Raw genomic sequence first — 22,508 nt, 5'->3', positions numbered from 1 at the left:
AAAAAGCTCCTTTCAGTTACAAAATTGAAGTAAGAGGAAGAAGAAATAAAGAAATATTAAAAATAAGTAGAATAGGCAAGTACTAAAATGTTCTTGCTAATTTTGAGCTATGTGAATAACTATCACATCATGGAGGTGGAGAAAACTTCCGTTTAACTAAAGAGGGGACATAATTTAGGTGGAAAATTATTTTTACTGGTGATGTTATCAAATGAGGAATATATAAATAAAACTGTTCTTACACAAAACTTCTCTATACAGAGATTTTACTGATGTAACTCGTAAGAAAAAGTATGAATCAGACTGAAATAGCTGGTTCAGTAAAATAGTGAAGTATATGGGCCAAAAGTCAGAAAAAAAATCCACAGAGGATAGGAAATATTGATGCAAGTAAACAAGCAAGATTTTAAAAGGAAATTGGGATGAGGATGGTGGGAGAATCTCAGAATAAGTATGGTTGTTTTTTTTTAATAATATATTTCCTACTGAAGTAAATAAAATCTGGTAAAATCAGTAAATATCTTATTGAGACCAATCACAGACTAGCAGACTATTTGATCTTTCTCCCATCTGAGTATTTTTATTTTAGAATATCCATTCTGAAGCATTATCAGGGGTTCTTTTAGCTGGATTTTTAATTGAAAGAGAACTGGATCTCTTTAGAACCAGTCTTCCGTGTCTTGTTAAATCATGCAGTATAAGTTTCTCGTGTAGTTCTTGCAGGAAACCATACTGACAAGGAAGCCCTTAGCAAAAAATTCAGTTTAGAATACATAGTTGCAATCTACTAATTATAGACATCCTCCCCCATCTCTTTTCAGTGATGACAAATTCAGTAGTTTTACAGAATAATTTCAACCAACTTCCTCTTCTGCATTGTTACTAACACCCTGTTAGCCCCCTTCTTTTCAGTCAACTGAGTTTCCTGAATCTTCAATTGACTGATCCTGCTTCATGGGAGATTAAATGCAAGAATTTTATATTATTAGAAAAGAAATCTATCATAACATTTTTTTTGTATGAAAGAGCCACAGTTCGCACAGCTAAAAAATAAATGCTTGTATAATTCAAACACATGGGAATAAAATGCAAATGGTACGGAACAGCAAAGTAATCTAAATCAAACTAAAATATTTTTCATAGTTACCAGGTTTCTGTATGATCATAATAATCTCTGAAATATTGTTATATGTTGTGGACTGAACTATATATTTTTATCTTTTTCAGAACAGACATTACAGCAGTAAAAATGCAGTCGGTTTGTCAGAGAGTTGGCACCTGCTCCATGTGTTTGAATAGACAACTAAATGGCTTCCTGGGATTAATTAAATGGCGGAGAAGACTGGTTCCTGCTTGTGTCAGAACTATTTACAGTGAGACGGGGAAATGGGAGAGAAGCTATGGGTTGGAGACAAGAAAAAGAGTGGAAAATTGGTGGTTCCCAAGGATAAAGGACCAGTTCTGCAGAATTTCCAAAACCGATGTAAGCATTTTGAGAAATTTGGAAAAAATGTCTGATATTTTTGTTTCCTCAAAATGAACTTAATTCAAACATACTTAGTACCATTAACTTATATTGATGAGATGTATATTGCATTTGAGGGGGATTTTTTTTAATGTAAAAGTAGATTATTAATATCAAATACTGCAATAGGTGGAAAAAATCTTAAGGAAAAATACGGTGATCAGCAAAGTATGAACTTGCAGATTTATTGAGTCTTCAAGTAATCAGTTATCTCTTCCAACTTTTATATCACATTCAGGAATTAATTATTTGAAGTATTAATTTTTTTTTTACATTCATAGCTTTTATAAGTAATTTTCTAAACAGCCTGTTCTCAGTGATTATGACAAAATCTATTAGGCTAGACAATGTGATCATTAAAATCTATGTTAAGGGAAGATGATTTTTAAATAGTATTTTCTGTTTTACAGCATGTTAGGAATAATGGGTGAATTACAGGAAAAAAAATCCAATGCAATAAAAGATCTTAAAAACAACTGTGATCTTTGTCTTTGACTCAAATTTTTGCTTTCACGATTATGCTTACATAGCTATAAAAACATTTTTTTGGCTCCTTCTTATGTTTGCCTGTTTGCCTTGTTCCTAAAATGTTCCCCCTTTGCAACAAAAAAGTCACTACTATCAAGCTGTCAAAGAGAGAAAAGGGGCTTGCTCGTTCTGACAAAGAAAGCTGAGATGAGAATAGTGCGTATGCATGGCTAGAAGGGAGAGCATTAACTTCAGCCTTTGTCTTTTTTGTAGGTGACAATACACGTATATGTAGATACATATATCATACACATGCTAAATTCTAAATGGCATTTTAAAATATATTTTGTTTTATCCTTACTACTGAAGCAAATTTAATACAATCTTTTATTACGAGGCAAATTGCTTAGAGTGCATCGGTGAAGTCTTCAGATTAATATTTGTATTAGACAAACATGACAAACATGAAAAATAGTATTTGATAAATAGGAATACAGAGTATGGTTCAAAGTAGAAAGTCTATTTTTTCCCCACTATTACTGTAAGAAAAATAATGTAGCAGCTTATCAAAGTTATATCAAAGATGAATTCAATGTTAATCAAGATACGTTAGGAATAATTTTTGGGAGATACAATGTTTGATTTCCTCTTTGTAATTTTCATCAATTTATTCAGACCTAACCAAATGAAATTTTTACTTTCTTTTTTGTGTAAGATACTGCTTGTAAGATGACTTCATATCCAAGTGTGCATACTGATATTTGTACTTCAGTGGATGTTTGTGCTGGTTCACTAACAAGCTCACTAACATAGCTCACTAGCAAGTGAGCTAATTTCTCAGGACATTACTGCAGTTCAGCTGACAAAAATAAAAATTAAAAAAAATGGCCACGTATGAGCTCCATGTTAATTGTAAATACAATGCAAAATGCTTATTTAAACTCTTGAGAGGATTGTTTTATCTGTTGTTTGATTTAGTTCAATGGACAGCTTAGGAGTGCATAGGTAATCAGTTACAGCTTCTGTGGTAGGGAATGTTGATTTAAGCTGCAGTTAATGTATCTTTAATTGAGTAAAAGTTGATTAAGAATGTAATTTTCGAGTGTCATGTAAATATCAGCAAAAATTGATGAGGTGGCAATAAGTCTGGTAAAGGATCTCTGTTTAGAGGCCCAAAGAATTAGATTCTAGAAATTTTATTAAGGTTCAGTCAGTTCCAGCAGAACCTCGGTTCTCTTCATGGTATTGTGTAGTTTGTAATGTGCACGTGTTTTTGTTCAAGTGAAATGCTAACTCGTGGCTAACGTTTTCTAAACATTCCTTTCTAGAAATCAAGACCAAAATTTTATGTGCTTTCTATGTTCCCATATCCTTCTGGAAAGCTTCACATGGGCCACGTTCGTGTCTACACCATCAGTGACACAGTAGCTCGGTTCCAGAAAATGAGAGGGATGCAGGTAAGAAAAGATCTGCAGTAGAATATTGCTGTTGTTTTTGTTTTCCTGTTTTAGTTGGTTTTGTTTGTTTGTTTGATGTTTTAATGTAGTTGGTCAGGAAATTAGTGTTTTCCGGAATCAATGAAGGTGAAGGCGTGGTTGGAATACATACTACAGATGCATAGCTGGATCTTTGAATATTAAAATTTTAGACTTTTTAAAAGATGTGGTCTTCAGCACTCACTGTTGCTCTCTGACCTTTAGAAACAATCTCAAAAGGTATGGAGGATGCCGTATCAGCTACCTGAGTCTATTAGTAGTGTGTGGCACAGTACTGGGGAGAGGTGTGGGCCATGCCATTTCTACAAAAGAAGACTGAGGACCCAAATGCCATCTGTGTGGAAAGCTGAGGGAGAAAAATCTGAAATGCTGTAGCTGGCAAGATAAGACTGAGAAGCCTCAGAAGTCAACACCTTTCACCTCACCTGCTCCTGAGAACAGGTTGATGCCCTTTGTCAGACTCAGAGGGACATGCAGCTCCTCTGTGCCAGCTGGGAAGGGAACCCTTTACTGGGATTGCTGCAAGGCAGATGTACAAGGCCACATCATGTCCTGTGTGTGTAACTGTAGAAGTTTCTGTTTCTTAGTGGCCTACCTCCTTGGCTTGCCTATTTCAGCCTTGCTTACACATACAAAACTCTGACTTCTGAGGGTACAAATCTACGAGGATATGAGGTAGGCTAAGACTAACCGCTTGCCACTTCTGTGTTCCTTTCTTTCCTGGTTTGCCCCATACCTCCCTGCATTCCTCCCTCACTCCCTTCTCTCTGTGCCATATGCGGATGAGAGCCTGGTCCCCACAGTCTACAGATGGGACCCTAATTGGTGCTTTACAGTAAAGACTGGCGGGTAAAATCTGAAGGATGCAACAAAGGTGTGGGAGGATCATGGCCTGAGTGACAAATGCATTAAGGGGAGAGAAATCATTTGAAAGGGGGAATATTTTGTTAAGAATCTGTGAAGCAGTGGGAAGGAGGAACATGGAAACAGGATACCCTATTTTGGAATAGGGAACAAAAGGGAAGAAATATCTGTAGGCAATGACCTCAGATGAGACTTGGAAATTGTCTCTAACGTACAAGAAGGAGAAGCTTGATAATAAAGGAATTGCAGCCTCAAAAGAATACAAATGAAAATGAAACAGAGAAACAAATGTTAGTGGCTGGTTGTGGTACTAAGTGCACTCTCCTTGCTACAAATGCAGAGATGTAGTGGTTCCTGTGCTTGTCACCGTACATGAGACTCTAAAGGTGTTGTCACTGAATTATTCAGTGTGTTGCCTTTCCAAATACTATGTATTTTATGCCAGTAATGAACATGCCATGCACTGAATGTGTCCTGCTGTTTTACAGAAATTTCTCATTCTTTTAAAGTTACAGGAAAGAAAAATAATTAACATACACTATTAAAGAGGAAAAGAAAACCAATTTCTGTTTTAATAACAATCTGACCTAACTCCTCTGACTGGCTAGAATTTAGATCTCATAAAAAAAAAGAGCCAAATAAGATCTTGAGACCTTAGAGTCTTGCTTGATGTCAAGACCACTGGCTGTGTCATTTCAGGATATGGGTAGCCTTTCATCAGCAATGGTGCAGATATCCACTAAGTTTTTGTTCAGAAAGATGAAAAGATGCTTCCTCTTGTACTAGCTGAAATAAAGTGAAAATAATTGTGTACATGCAGTAGGATGCTGTAGGTGCTACCTTTTGAATATAAGGGATGTAAGCACTGTAAGTAGATACGTGGAGAAAATACAATGGCAAGAAAATAGCAGAGCCACTATAACAGCAGGAAGAACTTCAATTTATTAGTCATGCAAATTTCTCTACCAGTTAAATCAATATCAAGGAAAAAAATAAGTTATAAAGACTAATTTTATCAGCTTCTAGGTGTTTTCTCTAGATGTTGTCACAGTTGTCCAGTCTGTTAAAGGTATCTTTATTGCGATAATTACAGGCTATGACATGATTATGTCTTACCATACACAACATTTATACACCCAATGTAAATGGTTTTCCCTCTACTCAGGGAATTACTGGAATTGTTCTGTACATAAGAAGAAAGAAAACTTCAAAATGATGCATACTAATATCTTTTTCCTAAAGTAATTTCATTGATTTTTATAGCTGGAAATTCAGTGTTAATATTGCATGTTTAAAAGTTCATGGAGTGTTTTTTTTTTTGTTTGTTTGTTTGTTTCCAAAATGAAAAATCAAAGTGGGAGTGAATTTATTTCAGATATTTGAGACAAGTTTAGGATAAGATTTTTGAGTACTAATGTTGCTTAAACTTCGTTTCCATCATTTTCAAATGAAAAAAAGGCAGACTCACTGAAAACAATCTTATAAACTATATCTCCTAGGAAATTGTGTAACTGTACTAGATGCAGTCCAGGAATATAAGAAAGCTGGAAGTTTTTTAAACAATGAGGAATGATGAGCAGCTACTGTAAAAAATACAGGCAGAATCATTCAGACTCACAGTTCCCAGAGAATGATTATGACTAAAATGTATTATTTGTTGTCTAGCAAATAGAAAGGGAAAATATGAAGGAAGAAAGGTCATTTGTAAGTGTGTATGGTTGAGTAAGAGAATAATGCATGTTGAATAAGGTGGAAATGTTTTTTTTTTCATATAGAATGCCTTCGTGAGAAAATTGTAAATTAGCTTCATATTGATTCAATCCAAACAGACAAGGAATTGGCTTACTTGATGTAATAGTTAAGGAAGGGTAGACTTGAATGCCTTTGCAAAGAGATGAGAACTCCTTTAGTAAATTGGAACCATTCTTTGGAATGCATTCATGTAATCTGTTCGTGTTGGAGGTGGTTTGATGTCTTAGCTGGGAAGGGGATAAATCATTTGGATGTTGTTTTTTGTTTTTCAAAAATGAAAACATAAGTGTTTCATTTTCCTAGCAGGATAAAATTTGCTTTTCTTTCAATTAAAATATTCTAGAGAGCTAGTACTCCAGTCTGCTGGGATTTGCCAGAAAACCTGTACTTTGACAGCATTTTATGTGGGAAAACAATGTATTTATTTTTGCTCTTTTCCCCCTCGATTTTTGATATAAATATTGCTTCAACATAAAGTCATAGATGATGGTAGTGACAAATGACACTGAAAATGGGTGATCAAACAGACTACCTAATGAGCAGCAGCCTTCCCATGCAATGCACGAAGAGCTGGTTACTTATTAAGTGGTGTGCCGGGATGGGATTTAATGCAAGTGCGACATAGACCTTGATTCCAAGTAGAATTCTGATACATTTCCCTTTGTGCATTTATACATAATCTCAAACAATCTTTTTAGCAAGGTCGCAATAGGCAATCCGTCTTTCAAAGTAGTGATGAGTGAATGACTGATGAGCTTTGCAGTGTTTTCAGTAGGAGATGCAGGGATCTGTGTGGTGGTGCAGCACAGAGGTAATTGTGGAAGCTGTATTGATACAGGGCCAGCACATCGCATTGTGCCAGTGAGCGATGAAGTCTGTTTTACCCAAGGATCTGAGCATTGAAGCACTTCAGTGTGCTTCTGGGGGTCCAGCACTCCTGAAATACTTGTAGGCAGGGCATGGAAAGCAAACTCCTTCGTGCACTTGGATTCAGTAACTAACTTGTGGAGTACACCTGTTACAAGGTGACTTGCTCACATTCTAATTTACTGAAGATGAACTCTGAAGACTTGGTGTAGGAACTCTGAACAGGATAGGTTACTTAGTATGAATGCAGTGAGCCAGTAGTTTATATATTTTAATTTACAATTTCATACCTATTAATAAACCAATCTGGAGCTAAAACATGGTTTTGTTTACTTGGAGTTTACGTACATATTGTGAATACAAATGCAAGAGTTCTGTAAGAACTTAATAGATTTCCTATTCAATATTTAAGAGTGCCAAGTACAAATTACAGAGATAATCATGGTGATTTTCACCATGGCAGATATTTTCAGTCTGCCACTGAGCCAGGAAAGAGTATTTACCATTACTTTATTATGCTATCATTATCATGTCTTTGATAAATTCCAAAGTGGATAATTTGTGCCTTGCAGAGGACTGAGAATAATTCTCTTAGCAATCAGTAAACAGAGTGATTCAGTTCAATAGTTCCTATGATATCTTTTTAATAAAATTCTGAATTGAAATAGATACCACAGTGAGACTGTCATGTGAGTTGTAAAGAAATGAGAATGATCATCAGACAATTCTGGCAAAATTCTTGTGCAGTACACTACGACAAGATTTCTTCATTTATACTTAAAATTCTCATGATAGATGGAATTGGAATGTTTTCAGTGAAATTTCCACAATATCCTGAAATGACCTAAAGAGCATTTTCTTTTTATCCAGAACGTCTTTTTAAAATTGGATTCATTTTCATTAATTGCTTTCCTTTTCAGCAGTGAATCCTAATATTCTTGAAACTGCAGAAGTGAATGGTATCGAAGGGAGGCAGTTGTAATTAAAACTTCATAATGATTTCATTAGTAGGATATGTTATTTCAATGCATTCCCATTTTCCAGTCATCATTAGCTGGGATTCTGTGCCTTTCTTTGATGAGGATGTTGTGTCCATTGGCCAAATTATTTTCAGTGGTACAAATCAAGTGGAAAGTGTTACAGGTATCCTATGTGAATTGAATCTTATTTCAGTCTAGTTTTTCAGTAGAAAGTTCTGAAGGTGTTAATTAGTTCGCTCTATTACGTTTTGAAAGAAAGAGGGAGAAAATGAGATACTAGTTTAAATGCAATTAAGTTAGACAAGAATGTGAGATGAAGCAGGCCAGAGACACCTTTGTTTTCTAAATGTTTGTGGACAGAATTTTTGTCGTCTTTTAAATCTTGCAAGAACGAGAAATGAATGAGAGCAGAGTTATTATGTCTTGATTAAAATCTGTGTGGGTTGATTATGTTTTAATTTGAAAATGCCTTATCAGAGTGCTAGGACGCAGCATTCTGTTGCAGAGAATCACTGCAATAGTTCTTGCTGGAACTCTGCATACTGCTCTAATTCATGATTTTAATCTATCTCCAGGGGTGCCTTGTCTGATTTTTTTTTTCCCCTGTTGTTTGCAGTGGTGGTTTTCAGCTGTTGTGTAGCAGTGTTTAATACCTAGTACAGTTAAAAGTCAATCTTGGCTGCATTCAGGTGGGGGTCTTGTTTTTACATGTCAGATTTTCAACATATTCAGTGCGGGCTAATTTTAGGTGGCAGTGGAGGGAGCAGCCCTACTGTCCTTTCCCCTCTGCAGCCTTCCCTGCTCACTTGTGTGTGCTTGTGTCTGACAGTTGTGAGATAAGTGCAGTGATGATGACGAGGAATTGCCTGTGGAGCCAGGGGTGTCTTCTGGAAGCTGAAACTTTCAACCACGGATCATCCATTTTATCAGCATTGGTGGTTAGGTCATGTCAAGTGTGGCAGGGCACGATAACCAGAGGCAGGAGCATAGACTTTGCTGCATTGATTCAAATGTTGATCTGTAGCTAGCCTTTTTGTTTTCATTTTTGCTCGTCTTCTCTTATCGCATGCTCTCTGAAATAAATGTATTTACAGGCATATTTAATGCTAATTCTCCTTGCTTTCTTAGAATTCAGAATGGGGCAATCTGGATGTAAGACAGATGTGTCAGCTCCCTGGTCATAGCTTTGAGACTTACTGAGCACTTCAAGAAAGCAAACAAGTTCTTTGCTTCTTTACAAACACTAAGAAAAAAAGAAAAAAAAAAAAAAAAAAAAAACAACACTGAATTGTTTTTTCCAAGTTATGTTGATGGAGATGTAGAATTGAGTGTTACAAGATCATTGTCAACTTTGTGTTGCATAGTACTTACCGATCTCGCCCACTGATGTCAGCGTGATGGGCTGATTGTCACGGCACTGAATAGATGAAAATCTCCGAAGAGGAAGAGCTGAGATCTCAGAAAGGAATTAATGGAGTTGCTATGCCTTCCTCTGCTAAGTCCCACTGTCGCATTAAGAGCTCTAGTCATCATTAAGGACAGGTATTTGACCAAGCTGATACAAATTCAGAGTCTGCAGTTGCAACTGTTATCCCTTTTAATAATCTTACTCGGTGTGCTAGTTACCAGGCGCTCTGTTCCCCACACACCAGTAAATCACTTCCTTGCTACTTTATGGTCCTGTGCAGAGTGTAGTATGTTGAGTGACAGAAAATCCCCGATTCTGCCTGATCATGTGAATTTCTGAGGATTTTAAGCCCTGCAAATTGTGCTAAAGGCCGTGTGGTATTTTTAACCAGGAGGAGTGTACCTAACAGGTTCACTGTGAAGACCCCCTGGTGCCTGTGCCTAGCCAAGGGGAGAATTTCATACAGGGAAGGAGTGATTGCAGGAGCACACAGCTGCCTGTGGTGATAGTACTGGCTTCTGCTGCCTTAAAATGCTGTGAAGCCATAAGCTGCTTTCTTTTACCCAGTACAGACATCCTCATTCGTATGGAGGCCTCATCTCTTACAAGACATGTTCATTATTTGTTTTTCTTTTTCCTTGTGGCTTGTAGAAAATCTTGTCTGTACAGAGAAGTGATGCAGGGAAGAGCGGTCACTCTAGTGAGCAGAATTGATCCCTCAGTTGTAAAAGGTTCAAATGCTGCCGTCAGAAGCAATCAGGTCAGCATTCAAGAAAGTTGATGACTTTTTTCCCCTTTTCTTCTGCTCTTCTGTAATGCTGGAGGGAACAGCCATGTTTTCTGCTAGTTAGAGTCTATGCCCAAGCCATCAGAGAGCTACAAGAAATACCCTTTGGTCTTCAAAATTGATTTCTTCCTATTTTTACTTTCTTTTAAGCAGGGCAGTTAAACTGCTCCTTTATTCTTCGTGCCAACTTCTGACACGTTAGTAGTGTATTTTTGCCTCCTCTTCCACGTCTCTTGGGATTTTTGATGTTTGTCAGAACTATATTGTTAATCTCAGCCTTGTGTTTTATGTTGGCTAAGTAGGTTTAAGACGTAATGCCAAGTGCTGCATGGAGACCGTGGCATTTTAACCGTAGATACATAACACGCTTTCCAGCCAGAAGAAGCTGACCTATTGTTTAGACAATTGCATTTCACAGACCTTTCAGATCCATTCACGGTAGAGAAGTAAAAGAGACAATGAACTTGAAATCATTTTCTAAACCACTGTGCATGTTACATTCATCTCTATAGCAACTACATAAATAGATCTAGCCTGGAGATTAATTTGAGGATATTTTTAATGTCTCTTTAAATTCAGGTTTCTTGCTGCAACTTGAAGGAGTGTATTTCTTCAGCTCTTCAACTTGAGGAGTGCTATTGGTTGTTAAATTGAACTGTCTTTTGAATGTGATAAGTGAATACACTGTGCGATATTTTTAATATATATGCTAGAATTGGGAAGATCTGTGTGAGCAGATAACTCCTGCTAGCACTGATGGTACAGTGTTGAAATGTCTGCACATTAGCTGTCTGGAGCATCAGTCAGCCCTTTTGGGGAGTCTGTAGCCAAAAGTGAAGCTAGTCTTCCCACATCCTTATGCTCATGAGCATGAGAAATGAGAGTGTGCCTTGCTTCTGGCTACGCATCTATACTCCAGAGATCTTCAGAAGTCAAATTTTACAAAAATTTGCCAAGAGTAATCTTTTTAATCTCACTTAATGTGCATCAGCTTGTAGTAAAAAGACATTTCTAGGGATGCAACTGTTTGCCTAAAGAAACAGGGTTTAAATAAGTGAAAATGTGGTCTACATAGGAAAAAAAACCACCTAGTTTATGTAATTATTTCTGTTCTTAGCCAGGTGGTGAGCACTAATAATGGTCAAAAAGAGCTGAGCTGCAGAAACTAATGTTTCACTTTGTCCTTACAAAATTCTGTAGAGATTTGTAGTTTCTGTAACGTTTTGTTGTTGTTGTTGTTTTTTTTCCCCCTCTGTTATACCAATGGTTTTGATTATGGTGGGAGTAGGGAAAGGAGAAGGACTGGGAAGAGGCATGCATCAGCAGGACATGCCAAGTAGTTTAGCCTCAAAATGAGATTTTTTCCATCGAATGTTTGTAATGTGAGGAAGTGGGGAGTTTATATCCAAGTCTTACGTTTTCTGACACTGTGGTATGGGGAATAATCTGTCTGATAATGGGGAAAATTTCTAACATATAGCATTCCAATTTCTATTAGATTTATACATCAAAAATGTGGTGTGTGTGGACACTTGATATACTAGCTTGAGAGACAGTTGATCACTGGTTAATACATTTGGTTTTGTTGCTGCATCATCAGCATAATCATATACAGCAAGTTCAGTTCAGTATTAAAAATGAGAACGCTTAGGAGTCACATCTGTTAAATCCTCTTGCTTTTACACTGAGTTGATGCCGAAGGCACCTTTATAAACATGTCTATAAAATACTTCTTATGAAAGAATCCACTGAAGTCAGAAAATTGGAAGGTTGTGGCAAAGAATAATAAAAATAATTCAAACCAGAGACAGAAGAAGAACTTATGCTTCAGAGATAAACACATATTTTTTCATGGAGTTAGCTTATGAGATTAGTAGTAGTTATTGCTAGGCTTGCTTTCTTACTGCTTTTTTGTTTACATGCTGCTAAAGAACGAGTTCTTTATATACATACATATTTTAAGGGGTATTGTTAAGCTTGTGTAACTTTAATCATAATAGGTTGGATTTATAGCACATTTGTAGGTGTAATAAATGGGATTGGTTTTATTAGGTACCTAATATGTAAGCATGCTTAATGACAGCATATTAAGTATTTGCCATTCTTACTTTGGTTATTCAACTTTTTTTTTTTTTGTATTTTTGCAGTGTAGATAGGTTATTTTTCTAAATAATTTCCATGTTTATATGAAAGATACATATTTCAACAAAAATTGTGTTATACTTCGTAGTAAACATTTTTTCACCTTTATTTGAGGTCCTCAAATACATTGTCTCAGTCTGCAAGTTGTATTTACAAATTACTTTTAAAGTAAAATTTGACTGAAACATCTTTTTCTCTTGTTTTTATCTGTCCAGTCAAAGATTATCACAGGGTATATTTCTTTTTTTCTCTTCAGAAAAAAAGGAAAAACTAGTTACACATCAGGTACAGTTATAAAACCCTTGGTTCAGATAATTTTGCTTGCTTTCTTCTTCTTCCTCTGTATGATGAATTTTGATTCTGCTTAGCAGAAGTATCAATGGCCAATTTTAACCACCACAAAGGATTGATTTTTGTCATTGCTAACCCAGCGTTTAAATAGTCAGGAGAATTTATTACATGATACTTTAAGCTCCCTCTAACATCAAGTTGTAGATAGCAAGTATGTGTCATTAATTTTTGAAACAGACCTAGCCCTTGTGGACATGCTTTGAAAAGGTTCGATTCAGACAAAGCAAATGCTGAAATGCAAACCACTGTTTGTTATTTTGACGTTTGTGTATTGCTGATGTCATTCCAGAAAGTTACGTAAGACTGTGTTTTCCACTTTTGCTGACAGGTGATAAATCCAATGGGATGGGATGCATTTGGTTTACCAGCAGAAAATGCTGCAGTTGAGCATGGTCTTCACCCTGCAAGCTGGACAGAAAGGTAATTTGTAATGAATAAAAGTGATATGAATACCTCTCCTGTGGACCCCATAAACAAAGAAAACAGCACAAAAACAGTGTAGAAGAAAGACAATATGGAAAGAACGAGGGTTATTTGCTGATGTTTTGCGGAACTGTGCAGGTGGTTCAGTTTCATAAACTTAATCTCTCAAGATGATTTTCAGGGCTTCCCTAAAAGTGATGTTCCCCAAACACCCCGTTGGGTGAGTAAGAAATAAATAAGAGTTCTCTTAACATGAGATAGATCTTAGCCTAGAATATGCACTTGAGAATGAACAATGTGGCTACGATTACTGGCAATTTTCAGTACCATGAGGAAAAGGAGGAAGAGCATTTTTCATTTAAGGCTGGGTGTTTGAAAGCAATAAACAGCCATTCTTGCTGAGGGTTTTGGTGAAAAGTTAGGGCTTTAGGCCTCAGAATTGGGTTTTGTGTTCTTCTAACATGGCTTATAATGAGTAGAAAGTTACATAAGTAAACATTAATTTCTACACATGACTCAGAAACCAGTCTTCTAAGTAATCTTCTGTTCTGGGAGCAATAATCTAGCTGTGGTATCTTTTTGGACCTTGTTGTGGTTTAACCCAACAGGCATCTAAACGCTACACAGCTGTTTGCTCACTCTTCCACCACAGAGGGATGGTGGGAAAAGTGAAAGGAGAAGTTTAAGAACTTGTGGCTTGAGATACTGACAGTTTAGTAAGAAAAAAATAAAAAGGAAAGAAAAATAAATAAAAAAAGAATGCACACAGCAAGTGATGCACAATGCCACTGCTCACCAGCTGGTGACTGATGCCCAGCTATACGCCACGCAGTGTGCCCAAGTGCCCTAAGGTACCCTTAGGCTGCACTTGCAGGAGGCCAGTAGCACCTTCCAGGGATGCTGCAGGATGCCAGGCCTGGTTCCGCAGCTGGCAGGCATTCTCTGCTGCCAGGCTTTTCGGAGACTTTTGCTGTCAGCCTTTTTTGCAGGCAGGCCAGGTCACCTTGTGTCTGCTCCCGCCCCCGACACCTTCCCACTCCCATGTTGACTTCCCATCCCCCAAATGACTTCTCACCCCCAAGTCTCACTCACAGACCCACCACCCACAGCCATTCCCCATCAGGAGCAGACATCCCCAAACCAATTTGTATTGCGGGCAGCAGGAGAGGGCTGTGTTCAGCCCCCCCCTAACCCCCCCAGTAAAACCGATGCAGGAAGAAGTGCAGGCAGAGGCTGTGCAGGGTGGAAGAGTGGTAATTTATTCTTCCTGGGGGAATCGTGGCTGCCACCCCCAGCCCGTCCCCAGGTGAGGCCCGGCCGCCTGCTCAGGCGGGGGGCCCGGCCTGCCGGCCCGCGTGGTCCCCGTGTCCCGGCTCCTCCTGCCGCACCCTGTGCAGCCAGGATGTGTCCCCGACGTCGGCGTCCTGCGGGGAGCGTGGCAGTCTGCGCCCGACCTGCCCCGCGTGCCACGAGAAGCTTCTCTCAAGTCTGCGCTCCGTGGAGGGGCTGCGCGCCCTGCGCCGGGGCGAGACGCTGCGGGAGCGGTAGTTGGAGGGGCTCCTCTGCCCCTGCCCCCGCTGCTGCTGCTGCTGCCGCCGCCCCAGCCGCGCGTTGCGCTGGAATCTTCCGCGGGGTCTTCGGGCCAGGCGCACAATGGCAACGATGGGCCCGCGGCACATCGGGCAGGTGTTTCTTGCCTCCGCCCAGACGTGGATGCACTCCAGGCAAAAGGAGTGCCTGCAGGGGTCCACGCGAGCTGCGCTGGACAGCGGGCCCAGGCAGATGGGGCACATCTCGTCCCCGGGGGCATCCTCGGGCTGCTCCTGCCGCCGGCTCATGGTTCCTGCAGCTTCCGCGACGTGGAACCGGTCGTCCTGTGGGGGAGGCTGCCCTGGTGCTGGGCGCTCAGCAGCAGCCCAGGGTCTTCAGCACCTCAATGTCTCGCGGGTCGCCGGCAGGAACTTGACACCTCACGTGCCACCAGGAGGACTACTGCAGAGAGAAGCAGGAAGAAAATGTTGTATCAGCAAGCAGACATTCGCTTTCTAGGTTCTGCCAAGTTGTCTAGAGTGCTGTAGCTGTCAGCAGTGTGTGCATGGATTGCAAACACAGACTAGGCTTAGGCCAGATGAGGTACATGGATGTCTATAGGTGTGAGAGCATTACCGAAGGCCCTTGATGGCTCGCGTGCAACAACAATGGCTTCGCGTATGCCTACAGCAATAGCTCCGCCTGTCTCTCTCTCTTTCCAGCCGTGGAGACTCGAGCACTCGCCTACCACCAGCCGGACTGGCCACAGGCGCCCCGCGCAGGGCTTTTATAGGCAGCCCCCTTCTGTGAGGACACCCCAGACCCTGCTGATGTCACCTATGGCCTCACAGAAGGGGGCTGCCTATAAATGCCCTGCGCGGGGTGCCTGCGGCCAGTCCGGCTGGTGGTAGGCGAGAGCTTGAGTCTTCACAGCTGGAAAGAGAGAGACAGGCGGAGCTGGTGCTAGAGGCATTCGCGAAGCCAATCTTGTTGTACGCAAGCCATCATCAAGGGCCTTCGGTAATGTTCTCCAATCTACAGACATCCATGTGCCTCATCTGTCCTCAGCGTAGTCTTGCCAAGTATAACCGATCATAAGCATATTTGCTGCTCTAACAGCCATGTTAGCAATCCATACACAGAACAGTTACTGCTACAGTACTCTAGACAACTTGGCTGAACCTAGAAAGCGAATGTCTGCTTGCTGATACAACATTTTCTCCCTGCTTCTCTCTGCAGTAGTCCTCCTGGTGGCACGTGAGTTGTTGAGGTCCTGCCGGCGACCCGCGAGACATCGAGGTGCTGAAGACCCCGGGCAGCTGCTGAGCGCCCAGCACCAGGGCAGCCTCCCCCACAGGACGACCGGTTCCACGTCGCGGAAGCTGCAGGAACCATGAGCTGGCGGCAGGAGCAGCCCGAGGAGGCCCCCGGGGACGAGATGTGCCCCATCTGCCTGGGCCCGCTGTCCAGCGCAGCTCGTGTGGACCCCTGCAGGCACTCCTTTTGCCTGGAGTGCATCCACGTCTGGGCGGAGGCAAGAAACACCTGCCCGATGTGCCGCGGGCCCATCGTTGCCATTGTGCGCCTGGCCCGAAGACCCCGCGGAAGATTCCAGCGCAACGCGCGGCTGGGGCGGCGGCAGCAGCAGCAGCGGGGGCAGGGGCAGAGGAGCCCCTCCAACTACCGCTCCCGCAGCGTCTCGCCCCGGCGCAGGGCGCGCAGCCCCTCCACGGAGCGCAGACTTGAGAGAAGCTTCTCGTGGCACGCGGGGCAGGTCGGGCGCAGACTGCCACGCTCCCCGCAGGACGCCGACGTCGGGGACACATCCTGGCTGCACAGGGTGCGGCAGGAGGAGCCGGGACACGGGGACCACGCGGGCCGGCAGGCCGGGCCCCCCGCCTGAGCAGGCGGCCGGGCCTCACCTGGGGACGGGCTGGGGGTGGCAGCCACGATTCCCCCAGGAAGAATAAATTACCACTCTTCCACCCTGCACAGCCTCTGCCTGCACTTCTTCCTGCATCGCTTAGCAAGAGGGGGGGTGGGGGGGGGGGAAGGGGGCTGGACACAGCCCTTCCCTGCTGTCCCCGCCATGAATTGGTTTGGGGATGTCTGCTCCTGATGGGGAATGGCTGTGGGTGGCGGTTCTGCGAGTGAGACTTGGGGGTGAGAAGTCATTTGGGGGATGGGAAGTCAACATGGGAATGGGAAGGTGTCGGGGACAGGAGCAGCCCAAAAGTTCAATTTGCTCGGTTGTTGTGTCGGCCTCACGTGATAAGAAGATTCAGCTCTATGCACAAAATCCAGGCTGAAGAAGGAACATGGTGCCCAAAGTAGAACTTACTTAAGTTAGCTGAGTTTTTCAAAGACTGAAAGTGCTGTAGCAGTTAAACAATGACTGAGCATGCGCAAAACAGAAAGGAGAGAAGTATGAGATGAAGAAGACGATGAGCCTTCATCAGAAAGCCCCAAAGTGCAACCACCAGAGGTTACCTGACCTGCAAGAGCAGGAGGGACGACATGATAATTAGTTCTGAGAAACCATTAGCATAAATCCTGCCTTTTCTTGTGAACTGCATAAATATGGATATCCCCGTCCCATAAATAAGTACTCCTTGTCTTGCTTAGCTGTACGTGTTGGGTGGAATTATCCCCCGCATACCTAGTGTTGTTCATAAAGAATACCTACTTCCTAATTCTCCAGAAGGAGTCTTGGAAAGTGACACCGCTTTTTGCGTTCCACCATTGATGAGGACGCAACAAGAAACTGAGGAACAACTTTCCACCTGGGAAGGTGGAAATTGGCCAGGGACAGTGGGAATATGCATGAGAAACCTAGGATTGTTTAGAGAACATCAGGAGCACCGCAACCTCTTGGCTGTCTCAGGTGGAAGATAGAATTGAGCAGTACCTCACTTGTTACGTGGTGGCATCCTACGCCATCTTCTGTGTCAGTGGTGTTATAAGTTGCCCCCTTAATTAATTTTCAGAGAGCATTGCATTAATAATAGAAAGGAGTTTATTGAGTAAGCAACAGCAAGCAAAACAGCGCTGGGTGGCTGGGGAGTCTCGGCTCCGCCAGCGGCGCGCACCTCACCCCCGCCAGGCTCCCTTTTTATATCTTGGTAATTCCGGGATTACGCAGCACATCCTGGTATATTCTGCGACTGCGCGCACTGTTGCTAGGGGGTCGTCTCTGTCCCTCTGGTGGTCGTGAAGATGAAGGCCGTAGTCTTCCTCGGCGTTGTGGTTCAACTTCTTTTTTTATTTGGTCATGTTGGCCCAGCGTGAGACAGGAAGGCAGGATGTTGATACACTAGTTGAGCAACTTATCAGGAGATGGTTCCACGAGCTTTGCAGCAGGGTCTTTGAAGAAAAGAGGCAACTGAGATGCAGAAGGAGAGAAGGGGAGGGGGTTCTCTTTTTTGTTACATTAAGCAAAAGAATTTTCATAGTGTCTAGCCAAGTATGATACAGCTCCTTACTTCAGCAGGGAGCTTTTGCAACTCCCGCTCCTCAAACGGAACTCCTTGTTTTTATAATACAAAAGGCAATGAACAAACATTTATTGTCTATTACAATCCCTCCTTTTTCTTTTAGTTACTCATTTTGTTCATTGAATCTCTGCAATGCCTGGCTGCTAAGAACTAATGTTTCCTCGATTCCTTCGTTGGTACATATTGGCTCGTATTTGGCACGTATGAGCATTAAATGTGCCGCTTCTAAACGTCCCTTTACAATCGCAATCAATTTATTAAAAATACATGGTCCAAAAGTTAGTGCTATTATTAAGAACAACAAAGGTCCTGTTATTGTTGATAATAAAGTAGTAAGCCAAGGTGAATAATTAAACCAAGAGTCATACCAGCTCTGTTGGGCTTCATTCTCCCGTTTCCTTTTTTTTTTTTTTTCAACCCTTCCCTGGGTCTTGCCATTGTATCTCTTACCTCTCCAGTGTGATCAGCATACACACAGCATTCCTCTTTCAGGGCTGCACACAGCCCGCCCTGTTGTAAAAAATACCAAATCTAATCCCCTACGATTTTTAACACTACCTCTGAAAGCGACCTGATAGATTTTCCAGGGCCGAGATGGATTGTTCAATTTGGGTCAGGTCCTCGTCCACAGCAATGCATAAGGAAGTAAATTCTTGATTTTGTTTAACCAATGAGGCTACCCTGGTCCCCACTCCAGCTCCTCCCAGGATTATTAGGGTGGCCAAAGTTAGAGCCGTGAATGGTTCCCAGCTTTCCAGATGATGACTTGCCACTGTGTGCTGGGTATACATACAATCCTCAGGGTGGTATAGAATCCTTGGTATAATTATCACCTGTATACAAAAATCACGAGACGCATTAAAGAGTTTTAGTGATAGACAAGGAGTTACGCCCACTGATGAACAAACCCACCTAGCGTTGTTGGCTGGGATTAGCCACTTGGCTGATTGTTTTCCATTCTCCATGATATTACGTAGGTGACACTTCCCACTAGGAACCGTGCCCACACACCTACCGCCTCCAGTGACTTGTGTTAGTGTTACCCTTATGTCTTTTCCCCAACTGCAATGTAGAGGGCTGTTCTTGTTTGTGCGGGAGGGCTCCCCAGGATTCCCGATAGCATCATAATATGAAGGCCTTATACTAAAGCATAATCAACAGTGTTTTGTTACATTTGGGTTTGTTTTGTTTAATAATTGGTAACTGGCATTCATGACCCCCCCTTATGTTATTCCCAGCTATGTTATCATTCTCGGCTTTACCTGAGCTCAGAGGGCTGCCGAGGGTTGGCACTGTAGTATTTTCCGCAGGCTGGATTCCCTGGACATTTTCTGACAATACCTCATTTGGTCCTACTGCCTGGGGCCTATCAGCATCCTCCTTCTTTATTAGTATGAGTCCTCCCCTATCTGTTCCATGTTCATAAAATCTGACACCTCACATTTTTCCTAGTACCCAACTAGTATCGTCCGAGTTTGTTATATATATATATATATATATATATAACCTTGCAAATTTCTTTATTTCCGTGGAAGGTTCCTGTATACCCTATACCATGCCCTCGTCACCCGTAACGGGGATCTGCTTGTCGGTTACAACCTTGCGGCCCATATCCCACTTGTAAAAATTTATTCTGACCAGCCCCAAGTGTCCAGTCCGTAGCAATGGTTTCACACCCCCAGTATGCACAATAATACACGTTCGGGTAATTACAGTACCCCTTTCCCGGGTTAGAACTTGGGCAGAAATAAAATCCTGATCGGTTAAAGCATGGCTGCACTGACACCAGGTTACGTAATGTGATGCGGAAACTGGGAGCACCCGCTGTCGTTGTTTGCTGGATGATGAATTGATCCTTCCATCTGATCAAGCTCCATTTAAAAGGCTGGTGGGGATGCGCAGACCCATAGCTGACCAAAACGATGATACTGACTCCCATGTATCGTAGGAGGTGGTCAGAGCCCATCTAAATTGTCGGCCCCTCAGTCCCCCACCGTTTTCACTTCTCTGCCTCGCTTGTCAGTTTGGTTGCAGCGAACTACAAGGTATTGGTTCTTCTTGGCAGCAGCAGTGTTCTTCAGGGGAACCTGCTAGGGAGCCTTCGAAACAGGGCCTCCTCCCCTTCCCACGATACACAGATAATACACAATACTTATCAAGTCTGTCTTAGTGTCAGCTTCAAGTCATCAGGGCCTGGAGCTGCCTCCCATCTACCTTCCCGGACTGGTCCTTTCACACGGCTGGCATGCATCCATCCTTTCTCTGCAGTTTGAATAGCCGTTTCTGTGGTAAGCAAAACAAGATAGGGGCCTTCCCCATCGTGGTGTTAAAGAAGTCTCTTTCCAAGTCTTAATTAGAATTGAAGGTGATTAAGTGGCAATTCCAAGTCATAGGGCATACCATATAGCATTTCAAAAGGAGAAATTCCTACATCAGTTCTGGGCTGCGTCCATATGTTTAACAGTGCAAGGGGTAAGCATTTTACCCAAGAAGCCTTAGTTTCCAGCACAAGTTTTGTTAGTTGTTTCTTAATTTCACCATTCATTCGCTCTACCTTTCCAGAAGAGGAGGGGTGCCAGGGGCTGTGAAAATCCCACTCAATCTCTAAGGCCTGCTTTAATCCTTGCAGTAAAGCTTTACACCCATTCAGTCACGTGGTCAATTAGGACAAACAAGGAACTCAGTAAAGTCTACCTGTATACTTTGGAAAGGTCAAAGCCCTGGCTCCCGTCCCCCTCTAGATAGGTTACAGAAGACCTTTTTATTTACCCTTTGACATATAGTAGTACATCCTCTACATGCGTACTTCCCTAAAGTATGTATTCCTACACAGACATGCTTTCTTAGAACAACATCACACGTTGCTTGCACCTCCCAATGACTCTTCTGATGTAAAACAGTTAATATTTGGCTCATTATCACTTTATTCAGCATTTCTCTCCCATCAGGGAGTATCGATTTTCCTTAAAATGATCCACATATTTGTAACATTAATACCTCCTTGGGAGGTTGTAATTGCTCCAAAATCTTTTTTAGAATTTACCCAAATAGATAGGTGGCCCTGTAAACCCCTGAGGTAAAACTGTCCACCTATATTGTTGCTTCCACCCCCATTTCAGGGTCTTTCCAGTCAGAGATGAATAGACATGTATGTTTGCTCTCAGGGCCAGAGAGCACTCCATTAATAACACTGTTATTCCAGTCTAACAATTTACTAGTTGAATGCCCAATTTAATCATCAAATCCCTTCCCAACAAGTTAGTCTCTGCCTTGGATACATACAATAATTGCCCAGTGATCATTTTATCCCCTAGTCTCAGCTTGGTATCCCCCAAAAGTGGCACTGATATCCCAGTCCCTTCTACCCCCATCACATTTAGGGTTTCATTAGTTAATTTAATCCCTGATACTTTACAAGTCAGAAATGACTTAGCTGCTCCAGTGTATTGGGTTTGATGGCAAGGTTCGGGGGGTGTGAGGGGTGTGGGGGTGGGAAACTGCAGTGGCAGCCCCCATGAAAAAAACAAAAAAAAAACAAAACAAAGAAACAAACAAACAAACAAACCCAGAAACCTCCCCGTGGTAGATAAGGGACAATTTCATCTGGCCCTAAAGGGGCCCACTGCTGCCCAGAGCCAAGCCATAGCAACACAGCCCGTGCCTCTGTGAGAGCACATCCACGAAGACAAACAAACAAAGAAACAAACAAAAACCTGCTGCTCAACAGCAGTTGGGAGAGCGAGAAACCCCCCCGCAGACACCAAAGTCAGTGCAGAAGGAGGGGCAGGAGGCGCTCCAGGTGCTGGAGCCAAAGCCCCCTGCGGCCGCTGGAGAGGCCCCTGGTGGAGCAGGCTGTTTCCCCCTCCCCGATGCTTGGGAAACTGAACAAACACCACAGCAAATATGCAAATATACCAAAATTTCTAGACGGTTACTTAGATAATGCCTACATCACCTTTCCCTGCTCATTCAACTTTGAATACCTTTAACACTTTCAACAAACCTTTTAACACTTCCTTTATCTTTCTCTAGCCTTTACTTTTCTAATGCCGACATCAAAGGCTCAGTCAGGGGCCAGCTTAATTCCGTACCTTTTCCCTCCAAGATGCTGAAACAACATCAATATACAACATTTCATCCTGTTTTCCTTCTTTCCACAAAAACAACATTGACTGTAATATGGTGTTATAATTAGTAGTTCCATTTAGGGGCCACTCCGCTCCATCCTCTAGTTTATAAAGTGGCCACCATTGATTACAATATTTGATAAGGGTTCTTTTACTCTCTGTACCCTCTCACCCCACTATATCCCTCCAATGTGTTAGTATACATCCTAGGGGGCTTTTCCTCGGGATTTCTTTGCTTTGAACTTTTCCTATTGTAATCTACAGTGGTTAATATTTCACCGTTTTCCTAGAAGC

The 22,508-nt window shown here is 42.0% G+C and overlaps 1 protein-coding gene across 5 annotated transcripts in view; it reads left to right on the top strand.

The window, feature by feature from the left end:
- LARS2 (leucyl-tRNA synthetase 2, mitochondrial) overlaps window positions 1-22,508 on the top strand; it is a 108,192-nt gene that overhangs the window by 1,060 nt on the left and 84,624 nt on the right. For 4 of the 5 annotated variants that reach the window (XM_082752647.1, XM_082752648.1, XM_082752649.1 and 1 more), the window contains exons 2-4: window positions 1,228-1,483; window positions 3,322-3,450; window positions 12,969-13,060. In XM_082752647.1, coding sequence (XP_082608773.1) covers window positions 1,250-1,483; window positions 3,322-3,450; window positions 12,969-13,060 — 455 coding nt within the window. In that variant the 5' untranslated portion in view covers window positions 1,228-1,249. The remainder of the gene's footprint in view (window positions 1-1,227; window positions 1,484-3,321; window positions 3,451-12,968; window positions 13,061-22,508) is intronic. The other variant, XM_082752650.1, reaches the window with a different exon arrangement.

This window comes from Aythya marila (assembly GCF_965140915.1).
Source record: "Aythya marila genome assembly, chromosome: 2".
In the NCBI taxonomy this organism is placed as follows: Eukaryota; Metazoa; Chordata; class Aves; order Anseriformes; family Anatidae; genus Aythya; species Aythya marila.
The sequence above is the reverse complement of the archived record's forward strand: the minus strand, read 5'-3'. Positions and strand labels throughout refer to the sequence as shown.